At 38.2% G+C, this 18396-nt stretch overlaps 1 protein-coding gene across 2 annotated transcripts in view; it reads right to left on the bottom strand.

The window, feature by feature from the left end:
- The window catches only part of INTS8 (integrator complex subunit 8), a 52492-nt gene that overhangs the window by 2631 nt on the left and 31465 nt on the right, over nucleotides 1–18396 (bottom strand). For both annotated transcript variants that reach the window (XM_058564635.1, XM_058564636.1), the window contains 10 exons: nucleotides 11972–12156; nucleotides 11494–11527; nucleotides 10768–10824; nucleotides 10623–10684; nucleotides 7950–8068; nucleotides 7406–7509; nucleotides 6587–6637; nucleotides 4975–5048; nucleotides 4835–4899; nucleotides 4630–4673 (listed from right to left, as the gene is read on the bottom strand). In XM_058564635.1, the coding sequence (XP_058420618.1) occupies nucleotides 4630–4673; nucleotides 4835–4899; nucleotides 4975–5048; nucleotides 6587–6637; nucleotides 7406–7509; nucleotides 7950–8068; nucleotides 10623–10684; nucleotides 10768–10824; nucleotides 11494–11527; nucleotides 11972–12156 (795 nt within the window). The remainder of the gene's footprint in view (nucleotides 1–4629; nucleotides 4674–4834; nucleotides 4900–4974; nucleotides 5049–6586; nucleotides 6638–7405; nucleotides 7510–7949; nucleotides 8069–10622; nucleotides 10685–10767; nucleotides 10825–11493; nucleotides 11528–11971; nucleotides 12157–18396) is intronic.

Here is an 18396-nt window from a genome sequence, read left to right as displayed (position 1 = left end):
TGGGGAAAAACTGGTGATGAACTTGAAATATCGCGCTGATCACGAGGAACACGGGAGCCAGGAAGTAAGAGAGGGATCCATTACTGGCAGAGAGATCTTATGTAGAACAATTCTGACTGACGGTGAGGCGTGGCTGTGGGTACGGGCAGCCGATGCAGAGTAAAGGTGATAATGGAACCTGTGAAGCTAGGGGTCTTGGATAAGTTGATCACGTCTTTTTTGATGCATGTAGAGGAATAACCAGGAGGTCGATTAGATGAGCTAGTAGGGAGGGAGGTATAAACTGCTAAGGAGAAAGGGCTTAAAAATTGATACACAAGCAGACATCGTTTGGAAACAACATAGCGGAACTGGGGAAATGTCAGTATTGCCTTCCAGCCCTGGATAAATTGGAAATGGGAGAATAAGAAGCCTCCAATCAAGTGGAGCTGGCTTCATGTTCTTTTTTCTCTTGGGTTTTTTTTTGTGTGTGAGGAAGATCAGCCCTGAGCTAACATCTATGCTACTCCTCCTCTTTTTGCTGAGGAAGACCAGCTCCGCGCCAACATCTATTGCCAATCCTCCTCCTTTTTTCCCCCAAAGCCCCAGTAGATATCTGCACGTCATAGTTGCACATCCTTCCAGTTGCCGCATGTGGGACGCGGCCTCAGCATGGCCGGAGAAGCGGTGCATCGGTGCGCACCTGGGATCCGAACCCGGGCCGCCAGCAGTGGAGCGTGCGCACCCAACCGCCAAGCCACGGGGCCAGCCCTTTCTCTTGTTTTTTTAAGAAGATGCTATCATTCTGTTTCCTCTAAATAATGGTTGTACAATTTAGTCCAAGTACAAAGCTTTATAAGACACTTAATAGCATACAGGCATACCTCATTTTATTGCGCTCTTCTATATTGTGCTTCGCAGACACTGCGTTTTTCACAAATTGAAGATGTGTGGCAACCCTGCATCAAGCAAGTCTATTGGTGCCATTCTTTCAACAGCAATTGCTCACTTCATGTCTCTGTGTCACATTTTAGTAATTCTTGCAATATTGCAAACTTTTTCATTATTATTAGTTATGGTGATCTGTTATAAGGGATCTTTGATGTTACTATTCTAATTGTTTTGAGATGCAACAAACCACACCCATATGAGACGGCAAACTCAACAAATGAATGTGTGTGTGCTGACTGCTCCACCGACTAGCCTCTCTCCTTCTCACAAATCTCTCTCTTCCTTGGGCCTCCCTATTCCCTGAGACAAAACAATACTGAAATTTGGCCAATTAATAACCCTACAATGGCCTCTAAGTGTTCCAAGTGAAAGAAAGACTTCCATGTCTCTCACTTTAAATAAAAAGCTAGAAATGGTTAAAGCTTAGTGAGGAAGGCATGCTGAAAGCCGAGATAGGCCAAAAGGTAGGCCTCTTGTGCCAAACAGCCAACAGTTGGCTAAGTTGTGAATGTAAAGGAAAAGTTCTTGAAGGAAATTAAAAGTGCTACTCCAGTGAACACACGAATGATGAGAAAGTGAAACAGCCTTATTACCGATATGGGGAAGTTTTAGTGGTCTGGATAGAAGAGCAAACCAGTCACAACAATGCCTTAAGCCAGAGCCTAATCCAGAGCAAGGCCCTGACTCTCTTCAATTCTATGAAGGCTCAGAGAGGTGAGGAAGCTGCAGAAGAAAAGTTTGAAGCTAGCAGAGGTCGGTTCATGAGGTTTAAGGAAAGAAGTCATCTCCAGGTGCTGGCCCGGTGGTGCAGCAGTTAAGTGCGAGCTCTGCTTCAGTGGCCTGGGGTTTGCAGGTTCGGATCCCGGGCATGCACCGACGCACCACCTGTCAAGCCATGCTGTGGCGGCATCCCATATAAAGTGGAGGAAGATGGGCACGGATGTTAGCCCAGGGCCAGTCTTCCTCAGCAAAAAATGAGGAGGACTGGCATCAGATGTTAGCTTAGAGCTGATCTTCCTTGCAAAAAAAAGAAAGTCATCTCCATAACATAAAAGTGCAAGGTGAAGCAGTAAGTGCTGATGTAGAAGCTGCACCAAGTTATCCAAAAGATCCAGCTAAGATCATTAGTGAAGGTGTCTACACTAAACAACAAGATGCAACAGCCTTATATTGGAAGAAGATGTCATCCAGGACTTTCATAGCTAGAGAGAGGTCAGTGCCTGGCTTCAAAGGAGAGGATGACTCTCTTGTTAAGGGTTAATGCAGCTGGTGACTTTAAGGTGAAGCTAATACTCATTCACCATTCCAAAAACCCTAGGTTCCTTAAGAATTAGGCTAAAACTACTCTTCCTGTGCTCTACAAATGGAACAACAAAGGCTGGATGACAGCACATCTATCTACAATATGGTTTACTGAATATTTTAAGCCCACTGTTGAGACCTACTGCTCAGAAAAAAAGATTCCTTTCAAAATAGTACTTGCTCATTGACAATGCACTAGGTCACCCAAGAGCTCTGATGGAGATGTACGACGAGATTAATGTTGTTTTCATGCCTGCTAACACAACATCCATTCTGCAGACCATGGATCAAGGAGTAATTTTGACTTTCAAGTCTTATCATTTAAGAAATACATTTTGTAAGGCTACAGCTGCCATAGATAGTGATTCCTCTGATGGATCTGGGCAAAGTCAATTGAAAACCCTCTGGAAAGGATTCACCATTCTAGATGCCATTAAGAAAATTTGTGATTCATGGGAATAAGTCAAAATATCAACATTAACAGGAGTTTGGAAGAAGTTGATTCCAACCCTCATGGATGACTTTGACAGGTGCAAGACTTCGGAGGAGGAAGTAATTGCTGATGTGGTGGAAATAGCACGAGAACTAGAATTAGAAGTAGAGCCTTAGGATGTGACTGAATTGCTGCAATCTCATGATAAAACTTTAATGGATGAGAAGCCGCTTCTTATGGATGAGCAGAGAAAGTGGTTTCTTGAGATGGAATCTACTCCTGGTGAAGATGCTCTGAAGATTATTGAAATGACAACAAAAGATTTAGAATGTTACCTAAACTTAGTCGACAAAATACCAGCCGAATTTAAGAGGACTGACTCCAAATTTTGAGTAGTTCTACTGTGGGTAAAATGCTATCAAACAGCATCACATGCTACAGAGAAATCATTTGTGAAAGGAAGAGTCAATCAATGTGGCAAATTTCACTGCTGACTTATTTTAAGAAACTGCCACAGCCCCCCAAAACCTTCAGTAACCACCACTGCGATCAGTCAGCAGCCATCAACATCGAGGCAAGACCGTCCACCAGCAAAAAGATTATGACTCACTGAAGGCTCAGATGATAGTCAGCATTTTTTAGCAATGAAGTACTTTTAAATTAAGGTATGTACATTATTTTTTTAGACATGATGCTATTGCACTGTTAACAGACTACAATATAGTGTAAACATAACTTATATGCACTGGGAAACCAAAAAATTCACATGACTTGCTTTATTGCGATATTCGCTTTACTGCGGTGGTCTGGAGCAGAACCTGCAATATCTCCAAGGTGTGCCTGTATACTTTTATTAACAGGAGTGAAAGAGCAAAGAGAAAAATATCTATGGTGATATTTTTAGCAAATATTAGGCAAAAATGGCCATAAAATTTATAATGTTTTGGCTTATAAATCAAATTTAAATAAATAATTCATCTATTCAGTAACTATAAAGCATCTGTTATGTGCCAGGCACCATCCTAGGTATCAGCTATGACAAAACCAAGTCCCTACTCTCATGGGGAAATAACCAATAAATAAGTAAATATATTGTATGTCAGATGTAAAGAGGTGCTGTGGAGAAAAATTTTAAAGGAGAAATGAGCATAAGAGTATTGGAGGGAAAACGAAGAGAGACATTGCTATTTTATAAGATGGTCAGGAAAGGATGATCACTAAGAAGGTGACATTTAAGGAGAGACCTGAGGGAAATTAAAGAATATTCCTGGAAGACAAAAGTTCAAAGGCCCTTCAGTAGTGAATGTTCTCAGCATGTTCAAAGAACAGCAGGGGTATTGGTGTAGCATAAGTTAGCAACGGGGAAAATCAGATAGCTAGCTAGAACTAAGTCATATATAGCCTTGTAAGCCATGGTAAGGACTTTGACATTGTGTGAGATGAGAAACCACTTAAAGGTTTGGAGCAGAGAGATCACATGATCTAACATTTTAATATAAAATAAATGAGATGAGGGGCCGACCCAGTGGTGCAAGTGGTTAAGTGCGTGCACACCGCTTCGGCAGCCCAAGGTTTGCAGGTTCGGATCCCGGGCACGCACTGACACACCGTTTGTCAAGCCATGTTGTGGCAGCTTCCCATATAAAGTGGAGGAAGATGGGCATGGATGTTAGCTCAGGGCCAATCTTCCTCAGCAAAAAGAAAAAAAAAAAAAGAGGAGGATTGGCATCGGATGTTAGCTCAGGGTGATCTTCCTCACAAAAAATAAAAATAAAAAAAATAAAATAAAGTAGATGTAAAAACTCCTATATCAAAATACGATGTTTTAAGAAGTAAACACTTATTGATAACCAAATTCTGGCAGTAACTAGGCACACAAAATCTTTTTTGTGTTGGTCCAAATCTTAACAGTGGTTTAATATTAGGGAAATTATACCACTGAAGAAAGGCATCAAGTAACTTACCGCAATTTGTCTTTTATCTGTTTCTCCTCTTTTATGATGAAGATCTAAGTGCATCAGTTAAGAATAATAAATCTGATACTATTAAATACCATGACAGAATCTCAACTCTGTCTCAGTTTTGATCTAGAAAATACACAATACTAAATACTTCCTTCATTTACAGAAATGAGCTGTTCTAACATTATCCACGTTGATGAAAGGATACAAGTCAAGTATTCCAGAATGGTCACATCCCATATGTAGTCATAGTAGGAGTCCATAGCATCATGACTGAAAAATTGAATTCTGTTACTTTCTTTTTCCTGAGCAGAAAAATTTCAACTTAATTTTAAAAATCACTCATACCTGTTTTGTTCTTGCAGTGATTTAAAAGCTGTTTTGTAGTCAATTTCTCTGAGGAACTGACATAAAATTGCCACCTACATAAACAAAGAAAGATTTGAAAATGATTTCATGTAAGTAGTGTCAATGACAACTCTCCTGGTTTTGAAGGTGTAATTTTTAATGGTTCCTATGTCAAGAATATATAATTTAAGAGGCTTTGCAGATCACACTGAGTGGATTAGCTCATATTTATGGATTCTATTCAATTTTAGTTACAAAAACCTTTACACAAGTGTCTGTCTGCCCAATATTTTCTTCATCAGTGACCTAAATCACAAATTTTTAGAGCTCTGTTTATTTGAATGAGAAGCTGGCAAAAAGCCAGTTCAGAAAACTGAAGGGAATGGAAAACTACCAAACATGTGTCAAGGACATACAGAACATGCAATTCAACCTTTCATAGCTGGCAAGTACAGAAGCTCATTTTGGCAAAATTTAGGCTAACAGTCTGCTTAACATAGAAGATCCATTTCAATCAGGTATGTAGATCATAATACTGATCTCTTTAAAAAATATTTTTAAATTTTTTTAAGCTGATATAATTCACCTATCATAAAATTCACCCTTTTAGAGTGCACAATTCAGGGGTCTTTAGTATATTCACAAAGTTGTACAACCATCTCCACTACCTAATTCTGAAACATTTTCATTCCCCATCCTCCCTCAAAAAACTCTATAACTGTTAGCAGTTACTCTCTATTCCTCCTCCCCCCAGTCTCGGGCAACCACTAATCTATATTCCAACTCTAGACTCGATAGATTCGCCTGTTCTGGACATTTCATATGAATGGAATCATACAATACAAAGCCTTTTATATCTGGCTTTTTTCACTCAACATAATACTTCCAAGATTCATCTTCTAGCATGTAGCAATACTTCATTCCATTTTTATGGCTGAATACTATGCTGTTGTAGGGATATACCAAATTTTGTTTATCCATTCATCAGCTGATGAACATTTGGGTTGTTTCCATTTTTTGGCTATTACAAATAATGACGTATGAACATTCATGTACAAATTTTTCTATAGACATATGTTGTCAATTTTCTTGGTTATATACCTAGGAGTGGAAATGCTGAGTCATATGGTAATTCCGTGTTTCAATTTTTGAGGAACTGCCAAACTGTTTTCCAAACAGGCTGTCCCATTTTATATTCCTACCAGCAACATATGTGGGTTCCAATTTCTCCACATCTTCACCAACACTTTTTACTGTCTGTCTTTCAATTACAGCCATCCAAGTGAGTGTGAAGTGGTACTTCACTGTGGTGGTGATTTGCGTTTCCTAACGACTAATGTACATGTCTACTCAAATATAAGAAAACGTACACGAAATGCTTCTTTTCCATTTAGAAGGTTCAAAGACCAATGTTTTCTAATTCATATTTTCATTTTAGTTAAAATTCTATAAACTACTAAGAAAAATCTAAAGAATATGCCAAATTCTTAAACCATACATTTAAGCAACGATGATATGGAAAATAAAAGCTACTTCCCGGTCCAATGCTTCATCTTTATTACAAATTCTATATACATGAAAATAAACTAACATCGTAATATTATAAACTAACCTGTGTGTGGCAATTCAGCAAAGAACAGCACTTTATCATTCGTTTTATTACCTACAAAAACAGAATTCTGATTATTTTCAAAAACTAGTTACCATCAATGGTAACAACTGCAGCACTCTGAGGTGGGACGTCAATAGTGGGGGAGGGTGTGCATGTGTGGGGACAGGATGTATACGAGAACTCTGCATTTTTCACTCCACTTTGCTGTGAATCTAACACTGCTCTAAAAAATAGGATTTCTTTTAAAAAAAAAAAACTAGTTACTGAAAGCTTTAAAATCTTATTTCAAAAGTCATTTATTATATAAAGTATAGAAAAAAGGCCATTTATTTATGATATTGGTGGCCTAAACCAGAGGAAAGAGCAATGCATATCAAAAGAAAAAGAACAAAATTCGAGACTTAGCAGGTAGACTCAGTATGCTTTGAAGGCTGACTGGATGTTGGTGGGAGGGCCAGTAAAGAAAAGAGGATGACACTCAGGATTTGGGCTTGGTCAACTCAAATGGTTAAGCAAAGGAGTTTGGTATTTTGGTTGGGTTTTTGTGGGAGTGTGTATGTTGGGGAAGGTCATCAGGAGGAGAGACTAGTAAAGTAAGACGCTGAACTCAGTTGTGGACAGGTTGAGCTTGAGGTGCTTTAGGGAAATCAAACAGCAGTGATCTACAGGCACTGGCAATAAGGAGAGGAATCTGGTCTGGAGCAAGCGATTGGGAGTTACCACCACATACATGGAAATGAATAAATTCACCCAAAAAGGGGCCCAGGAAGAACATTTAAAGGTAGACAAGAAGAAAGCAAGCCCACAAAGACAACTTACCTGGTCTGTATAAACATCAGGGGGCACAGTCTTATTAAAGAAATCAGAACAGACAGCTCCCGCCTGGAGGTAATAGTGAAGAGCTGCGGAATACTGATTTGTCGCTAAAGCAGAAAGCAGAGAGCAAGAATTACCTATCATTAGACATAACAGTTGGCAAAAGACGGAGGCTCTTCTGTGAAGAGTCAGGAATTACTTCATGAGTTCACAAAAGCAGATTAAAACCAGAGACCTAGGGATAACACAACCAGAACAACACTGAGGTAGTTTAGAATCAGTAAATCTATTCTGAATATAGATATTAGGATCTTGATGATAAATTCTTTTGGGGGCTAGGGTGAAAATGCGCATTAGAATTGGCAACTGCTTGCTTCAAAAATAATCCAGGAGAGAGCAGGATGATGTAGGTGAGGGTACAGATGAAATGAGACCAGCTATGAGTCTATTACTTTTAAAGCCGGGTGTCAGATATACGGGGTTCATTATTTTCACTTCTAAAAGTGCTACAAAAACAAAACACAAAGGAGCCATATATCTCACTTACCAAAATAAATATCTGCCTGGATAACTAGCCAGGAATGGTTGTTTGGATTTATACCGAGGGCATACCGAACCAGCTCTTTCACTGTGATCGCCACAGCTTCAAAGTCCACTGACTGGAGGCTAAAGGAAAGACAACGAACGTTAACCTCTATTTTAACAGTCAACTTCAAATTCCATATACACATTTATTAAAAACAAAAACAAGAAGACTTAGCCAAAATTTAGGTGACCACACATATAATGCTAAATATTACTAGAATATATAAAAACTATCAAAACAACAAAGTCTGGAAAAACACAATGAAGTCTGAGAAAGTATGATAAGCTAACTTTCTATAAGGGGTTGAAAACAATTTCATTTTTGTTTCCTTTTTTCTCCAAAATGCCAAAGAAGGTACACTAGACCATTCTCAAATAAAAGTATCTTTAAATATTTTACAATACAGAGCATATAAAAGTGGTAGAATAAAACCCGATCTCTCTGCTTTTATGCACAATTATGGGCCAATAAAGTTAAAAGATTCATAAAATTCCCCAAACAATTTTTAAGTTCTGTTATCTAGAAGAAGCCACAAAAATCAAGGGCTCAAACACTAATACTGCTGTGTGGCCTTAAATCCACCTTGTGGCTTCCTATAAGAGTAACCGACTCCCCTGGATCAGATGCCTCACTGGCGCTCACAGGGTTAGGGGCTAGCTGTGGCAGAAGTACCACTTCAGTGCATTCAGCAGCAGTAAAGAAGCAAACAAAGGGCAGGAAATGGGGCCGGCTGCTCTGAGGCTGGTTAAACTTGGAAGTCTTGAGATATAGAATTAGAAGACGGAACTGTAAGGATAAAAGCCAGGCCAGCACCCAAAACACACAGCCGACAGCTCCTACCTCCAGGAAGCAGTAAGGCACAGGGGGAGAGAACAAAGGCTCTGGATTCAGACACACATGAGACTCATGTCCCCGCTCTCCCCTTTACAAGGTCAAGTTTTGACAAAGCACTTCTGTTGCCCTGAGGGGTTAGACTGTACCATAACTTACCACTGTTCCCAGTACAGCGAGAAAGGAATTGTGGTATTATTAGCAAATACCCAATTCTTTATTTACAACTAAATGAGTTACACTGGTTTATGATTATATTTTACAGAAATTTACAAAATGTTAAGTCTAAAAATTCTATCTACATATCAAACAATCGATTTTAAAATGATAATACTTAATCCATGCCATTCTCACACTGTTCTTGCGGTCAATAAAGACTCTTAAGAGCTCAACAGAAATACTTTATGTGGTCCAACATTTGGTCACATTTTATTTTCTCTGGGTCAATTTACATTAAAGTAATTTTATCAAGAAGACAATAGTTAAGCCTACTATGTGCTTATTCTAAACACCTAGCTTAAAAAATGTATTAACTTATTTAATCCTCACAATGTGGAGGTACGTACTATTCTTATACCCATTTTACAGATGAGGAAACAGGCACAGAAAGCAACCTTCCCAAGGTCATACACTGATAAGTAGAGAGGCTGAGACTCAAACCTGACGAGTCTGGCTCAGGGCCCCTATGGTAAACCATTCTTTTGCCTCATTTATAAACACACACTTAACATCAATCATAAGTTTACAGTAAATTTAGGCCAAAGAAGTAACACCGAAGAGGTGTTAACAACCGTCAATTAAAAAGGCAAAATGATCTCTACCTGATTCTTGGATGGCTATGTAATATACCAAATTTTACATAACAATCTGCAGTTAGAATGCCGTAGAGCATGCACATTTGCTTCATGAAGCATGGTGCTCCTTTGGGAAACAAGCCTCAGTAAGTAGAGGGAAGGGTCACTCACCCACTTCTGACCCTCCAAATGCCTATATGAGACACAGAACTCCTTCCAATCTCTTAAGATTAAGATGGAAGCAAATTACCCTCATCCTACTGCCTGCTTACCTGCCTAATAAAATCTTTTCTTCTTCAAAGATGCCACTAAGAACAATAAAATAAGGCCAAGACATGCCCTTCAGGCACAAAGAAAGAAGATGACTTCGGGGGAGGGGAGGGAAGGAAAAGTAACTTTTGTGAGGAAACACGTGGACTCTCCTGAATGTGAAGTTGCTATGTGTGGGAAGAGAAAAATATGAATGGTTTCTTCTTCTAGAAAAAAGAACATTTTCTTCTCCCCTAAACAAATTGTCCCATCATCTACTGTGATTCTCAGTTGATGAAAGTAAGAGCGAAAATTTCTTAAAGCAATTAAAGAACTTCTTAAGGCAACTAAAAGGGGTTGGGAGCCTCTGACAGTCACAGTGGTAGAAGAGACCTACAAAGAATTATAAAAAAACACAAGATTTTCAAATAGATACTTGTAAAAGAGAACATGCTGGAAACGTGATAGAAAGTCATGCTTTCATTAGCCTCGATTTTCTAATTCTACCCACTGACAAGTAATCAGGACTACGCAGAGATCTTCTGTTCTACCTAAGGCTGGTATACCTTAGCTCTTAGAGTTATGCTTTAATCTTAATTTTTAGGAAGATAATTACTGTTATAGAGAAACATAAAGTTGGCTGTAGAATCCTAACAAATTGTAGCCTTTTAAGCAAATTATTCCAAGTTATCTATATCAGTCAGGATGGTTTCCAAATACATTAATAACTTACTAAAATGTAAGTTATAATACTTCTTACTTGGGGATGGAGGATGGCCAAATAGAAATGTGTTCAGCTGTAATATCATTCACAATGTCTTCCTTTGAAAAAAAAAAAAAAACAACTGATTTAAAAGGAAATTTTTCTCAAAGATTTTTTAAAAATGGAATTATGAAATACTGACCCGAACATTGTGAAGTTTCACAAAGAGTGATAAAATAATAGTCAAAACCAATGGTTCCTATGAGAAAGAAAACACAGAATCTTTAAATATTATACATATTTTAATACTTCTCCCATCAAGCTCAGGGATACCAAATATTTTCTTTCAAAAGATTCTTACCCTTTTGAAATTTACCATCTACTTTAGTTTAGAGCACACTAAAGAGCAACTTCATTTTTAATCTCATGAAAGAAATCATAGCACATAATTTACACAAAAATTACCATATTTAGGTGTCTGGTTTATGGTGCTCAAGTCCTCACGTGACTTTAGAAATTGAGTTAATAGATCTCTTTCCAACTAGTACTTCCAGCTACCTCTAAAAAAATTGACTTTTTATTCCTTAAAATAATATTTAAAGGTTGTAGTCTAAGTTACACCCAGTAAATAAATATGATATTAAACCTATCATAAAACAAAAAATAAAGCTAGGCCTCATATATCTAGCCCATTATGAAGACTTCTTTGCAATTTAAAAAATACCAGTTCTAGTCACTAAAACATGGTAAGGTAAATGCAAAATAAATTTCTCCAATCAGACTTATCTCATCCTCAAAAATGATCACTGAAGATAATAAGCACAATAACAGAGCATTTAAATAATCAATATTTAAGCACTCAATATTTTTTAGTCATATTCTACAAAAATCAGCAATAGTAGTTAGATCAACTTTTAATAAAACTTACCCGTAATTTTTTGATGAAAGAAAGCAGTTCACTCCTACAAAAAAATTTTTTTGTATATACATTTAATATCAGAAATTAAAAATAAAATCAAGAAAGTATACTAGAGTTGAAGGTTTATTCCTAACTTTCCAGTTCTGCACATATAAAAGAGTACAATATTCTACTGTCATACTAACCTAATAAAATTTCTCCCGTTTTAATCATATGTAACATCTTCAGTACTACTCTACCACAGACACTGTTGATTTTGAATTCAGACTGATTATATTAAATGATTAACCGAGAGTCTCTTAAAATAACATATAAACAGAAGGTATTTCCAAAAGTGGCCATGTCAGACAAGTACATCAGAGATCAGCACCACAGATTTCTTCCATTGTCCATCTTAATGATATACAAGGATAATGGTAGACGTTCTTGAAATAGTACAAATAGTATAAAAACAAATAACTCAAAAAACAAATGGATAGAAACATACCGATACATTATACCTAATGTAGATTCCCTCTGCTTGATTAAACTAACTCTGCCATCATTTCCTCGTTTGTGCTGACTGGACACACTACAGATCTGAACAACAACTTCCCAGAGGTCTTTAGCCGTCCGTCTACTTTCTTTAGGGCCTGGAAGTTCTTTGCATGTAGCGGCTAAAAGCTGTCCAAGCTATAACATGAAAAACAAACAGAAAATACACAAAAGATAATCTGTAATGTCATACATATTAGTTCTATTATTAAGGCACACTTACATAAAGATGGATAATTGCCCAAACATACCAAGCATAATTATTTCATGCTGTGCCTTCTATCCGACCACTGAAGCATTTAGAGCTCATTGTCTACTGACAGATCTGAATCTGACTGGGAAGAGGATCCTCTGGTTTTACTATATTCTAAACCTCATTGTCTCTAAACAATTCTAGTCTAATGAGAACAAAAATAAATACAGTCTAATGAAAACAAAATTGAAATAATGCAAAGAGGTATGTGATTTATTAAGTAAAAAAAAAAAAGTTGCTAAATATACATAGTATGATTTCACATTAAAAAAAAAGTGTGTAAGAGAACATATATACCACAATGTTAACTGTGGTAAAAGCCCAGAGATGAGATTAGATAGTGCTCAAATTTCACACACATCTACTTTAATCATTAAAAAAAATTTTAATGAAAAATGAGGGAAAAATATGGAAACCGAAGTTGGTAGAATAAGGGAACAAGATTTAGAGCAACTTTTCTTTAAGAAAAATGGTAGCAACTGGGGATAGAGCAAATGCTGATGTGAGGGGGTAGAATTAAGGAAGGACAGATTCCTGAAAGTGAGTGATCTGACTAAAGGCAGCCCTAAGGACCGAAGACGTAGGAAGGACCCAGAAATAGGGTGGAAGGCCTGAAAGCAAAAGGCAGAGAGAAGACAGTTCCAAAATGCAGAGAAAAAAACAGCCTTATACCAAATTCAGCACTTCTCTCCCTTTATAATTTCAAAGTAAGAGAAGTGCCCTCTATCCTTTGTTCTTAATAAATCTTACAGATCATTGCTCTTTTAGAGGGTGACACGGCAAGAATAATTTCAAGCTCATCAGGAAAACGCAGTTTCCTACCTGGACCTAGAAAATGTTCTTAATGATGTCCTATTGCTTAAGGCGGCTTCTTTAAGAAGCAGGCAGGATCATGACAAAGATGAAAATTGGTGCTTTTCCCCCAAATTTTTTTGCAATAAAAAATTTTAAACATAGAATGGTGCCAGCCCAGTGGTGTAGTGGTTAAGTTTGCATGCTCCACTTTGGCGGCCCAGGGTTCACAGGTTCGCAGACCTAATACACCACTTATCAAGCCATGCTGTGGCAGGCGACTCAAATATATGGCAGAGGAAGATGGGCACAGATGTTAGCCCAGGGCCACTCTTCCTCAGCAAAAAAAAAAAAAAAAAAAAAAACTTCAAACATAGAAAAATTGAAAGAATAGTTCAATAAATACTTGTATTCTTGACTTACTGTGAATATTCTGCCATATTTACTTTACATATCTATCTACATATATTGTTTGTTAAACTATATTAAAATTGCAGACATGACTTTTCACCCCTAAATACTTCAATATGCATCTTCTGAGGACAAGGACAATCTCCTACATAACTACACTTCCATGACCACACCTAAGAAAATTTACAAGAACAGTGGTGCTTCCTAAAGCTAGTGAAAATGATGTAAAAACCCTAGCTATGCTACGTGAATGGAAATCAAGGATCCATGGTCTAGTGGAACATTTCATCCTGCGTGCCTACTGAACATACTCTTCTCTGACAACTAGGATTGCAATATATGCAGCTATTTACTGCGGTACAATGCAAGGCTACTGCAGCTCCTTGCCTCACATTAACTGTCTGTTGTCAAGGACCACACGCTTAGTTGAAAATCACTACATTAGGGCCGGCCCCGTGGCTTAGCGGTTAAGTGCACGCACTCCGCTGCTGGCGGCCCGGGTTGGGATCCCGGGCGCACACCGACGCACCGCTTCTCCAGCCATGCTGATGCCGCGTCCCACATACAGCAACTAGAAGGATGTGCAGCTATGACATACAACAATCTACTGGGGCTTTGGAGGGAAAAAATAAATAAATAAAATTAAAAAAAAAAATCACTACATTAAGTAAATTTACTTAAAAGTAAGAATTTTCAGAAGTCTTAGGCCCCAAGTCAATTGAATTCCACAAACATTTCTTGAGCATCTACTATGTGCTAGGTATCAAGTAAAGCACTGAGAATATAAACATTAACTGCCCTCAAGAAGCTCACTGTTTTACAAGACAGACAGGTGAACAAATAATTTATTATACAGTATAAGTGCAATAAAAGAAATATGTCCTCAGTACAACAGTACAAAGGCAACAAGAGGAGCAAGTGATTTACTCATTTGCAGAGAAAGGAAATAGAAAGTAGAAAGCAGGAAGGGCATCCCAGCCAAGTGAACAAACAGAGTAACGTGCAGGAGTGCAGAAGCGTGAGAAAGCATTGCCGTAGAGACCTGTGAGTACTCTGTACCAGCAGCTCAGAGCTGGTATGACAAGGAGCATGGGAGAGGAAACTGGGGAAGGAGACGCTCCCGTACCTTAATAGGCCTTGTAGACCACATTAAACACTCTGGTCTTTATCCTACACTATTACTACTATTACCACCAACCCCCCGCCTCCTCCTAGCTAGTCTTGTATAATCCAAGAGCCCATAAATCTCGTGCACTTTCCAATATACTCCAGTCTCCCATCCTGATCTAAGGGGAAGACCAGACAGTTTTACATTATTTCAAAAGGTCATATTTTAGCTACATGCTTAAGATTTTTTTCCTTTCTTTTTTCTAATTATATAATTAATAGATACTCAAATAAGAAAATATCTAACAGAATAGAAAATAAAATTGATTAAAATCACCTCATATTCCACTACCCAGAGATAATGATTGTTAATATCCTTCTAGACTTTTCCCAATGCATATGCAGACATATTCCACACCAAATATGAAGTTTGAAAACTACTCCAAATTGTATTATTTTCAAAATACAATCCCTTATTCTAGACTTCTGATTCTTTTTTCATTGACATTAACAAAGGAGCAAGGGGCCAACTAGGGACAGGGGCATACAAAACCCTAACACAGATGAGACGATGTGATGCCTCAGTGACTCTTCAAACAGGTCACCACACGTCCTTCCTCCTTTTGGGCCAATGGGAAGACTGCAGGAAGCAGTGAGATCCCCTAGCCCAAGGTCAGGCACCCACAACACAATAGCCTGTGCCCTTCCACATCGCAGGCCCTCAAACATGCCCCATCTCTGCGGGTGCACAGCTCCACAGAATTCACTGCTAAGAGAATCAAAGGGAGAAGCTACTGTACTGTCTTAACACTGAGCAACAAGCTACGATCCTAAGCGGAAATGATTATCTTGGAACAAAATGGTTCTCTCATGTGCGAGTTTAGTGAAGACTAAGAAGAGACTGTTGGGCATAATCACACAAGTACTCTAGATATTAGGAACTCACCTCTCAGAAAGTTCACTAAAAACATAAAAAAAATAGGGGCCAGCCCCGTGGCTTCGGGGTTGAGTGCGCGCGCTCCGCTACTGGCGGCCTGGGGTTCGGATCCCAGGCACGCACCGATGCACCGCTTGTCCGGCCATGCTGAGGCCAAGTCCCACATACCGCAACTAGAAGGATGTGCAGCTATGACATACAACTATCTACTGGGGCTCTGGGGGAAAAAAAAGGAGGAGGATTGGCAACAGATGTTAGCTCAGAGCCAGTCTTCCTCAGCAAAAAGAGGAGGATTAGCATGGATGTTAGCTCAGGGCTGATCTTCCTCACAAAAAAAAAAACATACTACAAAACAATAGTAATCAAAACAGCATGGTACTGGTACAAAAACAGACACACACATCAATGGAACAGAATTGAAAGCCCAGAAATAAAACCACACAAATACCGACAGCTAATTTTCGACAAAGGAGCTAACAACATACAATGGAGAAAGGAAAGTCTCTTCAATAAATGGTGTTGGGAAAACTGCACAGCCACATGCAAAAGAATGAAAGTGGACCATCTGCTATCACCATTCACAAAAATTAACTCAAAATGGATCAAAGACCTCAAGGTGAGACATGAAACTATAAAACTCATAGAAGAAAATATAGGCAACACACTATTTGACATTGGTCATAAAGGAATCTTTTCAGATGACATGCCTACCCAGACTAGGGAAACTAAAGAAAATATAATCAAGTGGGACTTCATCAGATTAAAGAGCTTCTACAAGACAAATGAAACCAGGATCAAGATGAAAAGACAACCCACCAGCTGGGAGAGAATATTTGCAAAACACATACCTGACAAGGGGTTAATCTCCATAATATATAAAGAACTCACACAACTGAACAACAAAAAAACAAACAACCCGATCAAAAAATGGGCAGAGGAAATGAACAGACACTTCTCCAAAGAAGATATACAGATGGCCAATAGGCACATGAAAAGACGTTCAGCATCACTAATCATCAGGGAAATGCAAATTAAAACAACACTAAGATATCACTTCACGCCCGTTAGAATGGCTATAATCACCAAGACAAAAAACAACAAATGTTGGAGAGGATGTAGACGAACAGGAACCCTCATACACAGCTGGTGGGAACACAAACTGGTGCAGCCTCTATGGAAAACGGTATGGAGATTCTTCAAAGAATTAAAAATAGAAATACCCTATGATCCAGCTATCCCACTACTGGGAATCTTGCCAACGAACCTGAACTCAACAATCCAAAAAGGCTTATACACCCCTATGTTCATTGCAGCATTATTCACTATAGCCAAGAAGTGGAAGCAACCTAAGTTCCCTGACTGATGATTGGATCAAGAAGATGTTGGGGTGTGTGTGTGTGTGTGTGTGTGTGTGTGTGTGTGTGTGTACACACATACAATGGAATACTACTCAGCCATAAAAAAAGACAAAATCGTCCCATTTGCAACAACATGGATGGGCCTAGAGGGTATTATGTGAAGTGAAATAAGCCAGAAAAAGAAAGAAACACTGTATGATCTCCCTCATACGTGGAATATAAACCAACACATGGACAGAGAAAACTGTATTGTGGTTACCAGGGGCAATGGGGGTGGGGGGTGGGCACAAGGGGTGAAGGGAGACATTATATGGTGATGGGCAAACAAAAATGTACAACCCAAAATTTCACAATGTTATAAACTATTAAAACAGCAAAAAGAAAAAAGGACCTAGTGCCAGTTCAGATCAACAGGCATTTACTAAAATGTGGACCTGGTTCCTTGACAACTTCAAATTCCTTCTCCTTCTAGCAGTGTTCCTGGCCTTCCTCCAAATTTTTCCAGGTAACTACATATCTCAAAAGCCCAATGCTTGAGATATTTTAGTGACAATAATAGCAGTTTTTCAGAGCTTAGTGTCTGGGGAAACAGAATATCACAGTGGATAGAAGACAGCAAGAAAAACTAAACAAAACAATGGTGTATTTGAGAGTGTTAGTAAATATGGCCACCTTTGGTAGAGGGGATGTTTTTAATACTCTCTTTAAAAGAGAATTAGAGAGTGGGTTAAATGCTAAGTCACATATTTTCTCTTTTCTGTGTACTATAAAATCAGGGGGAAGAATACCAACCAGGCTAATAAATGCAAAATATGTGTTTCATCTCAAAAGATCACAATTTGTCCACTTGTTAGAGTCTGAAAGAAAGGAGAGCTATCATTCATTCAATAAACATTTAATGAATGTAAAAAAAAAAAAGAAAAAAAACAGATAAAATCCAGTGTCTGACATTCCAAAGAGAAGGATGATTCAAGTATGACAAATTTTTATGAACAATTGTAAAGAACCCAAAAAAGAGGAAAAAACAAAAGAAATCAATAAACCTTCAAATGGTTAAAATGAAATGAGCTCAGTTTTTAAAATGACATACGTGAAACAAGGAGGAAGAAACAAATAACCAGAGACAAGTGTAAAAAAGCGGTACAGGCATGCACGAGTTCCCAGATAGCCATCGACTTAAGGGACTATGTACTAAAGATGAGATGGGGGCAGATAAAGAAGAATAACAAAAGGTAATACAAACAGTAAGAACAGAATAAGGAAATCTGAAGGACCAAATGTACACAGGAAATATTAAATCACATGTTTTGTTTTTTTTTTTTAACTACAAGACCAGAAAAGGAGAAAAGGCCACTGCTTATTCAGGGTACATATAGTATTAACACATAAAAGATACAATTTTAGGAAAAACCTCCAGTCTCTCTTTATTTTCGATGTTTTCTTCACCCAGAAGCATTTTCAGTAGCACAAGACAGATATAAGTAAGAAAGGAGAATAAATAAACAACTTTCACATCAATT

This window comes from Diceros bicornis, chromosome 21 (genome assembly GCF_020826845.1).
Source record: "Diceros bicornis minor isolate mBicDic1 chromosome 21, mDicBic1.mat.cur, whole genome shotgun sequence".
Lineage (NCBI taxonomy): Eukaryota > Metazoa > Chordata > Mammalia > Perissodactyla > Rhinocerotidae > Diceros > Diceros bicornis.
The sequence above is the reverse complement of the archived record's forward strand: the minus strand, read 5'-3'. Positions and strand labels throughout refer to the sequence as shown.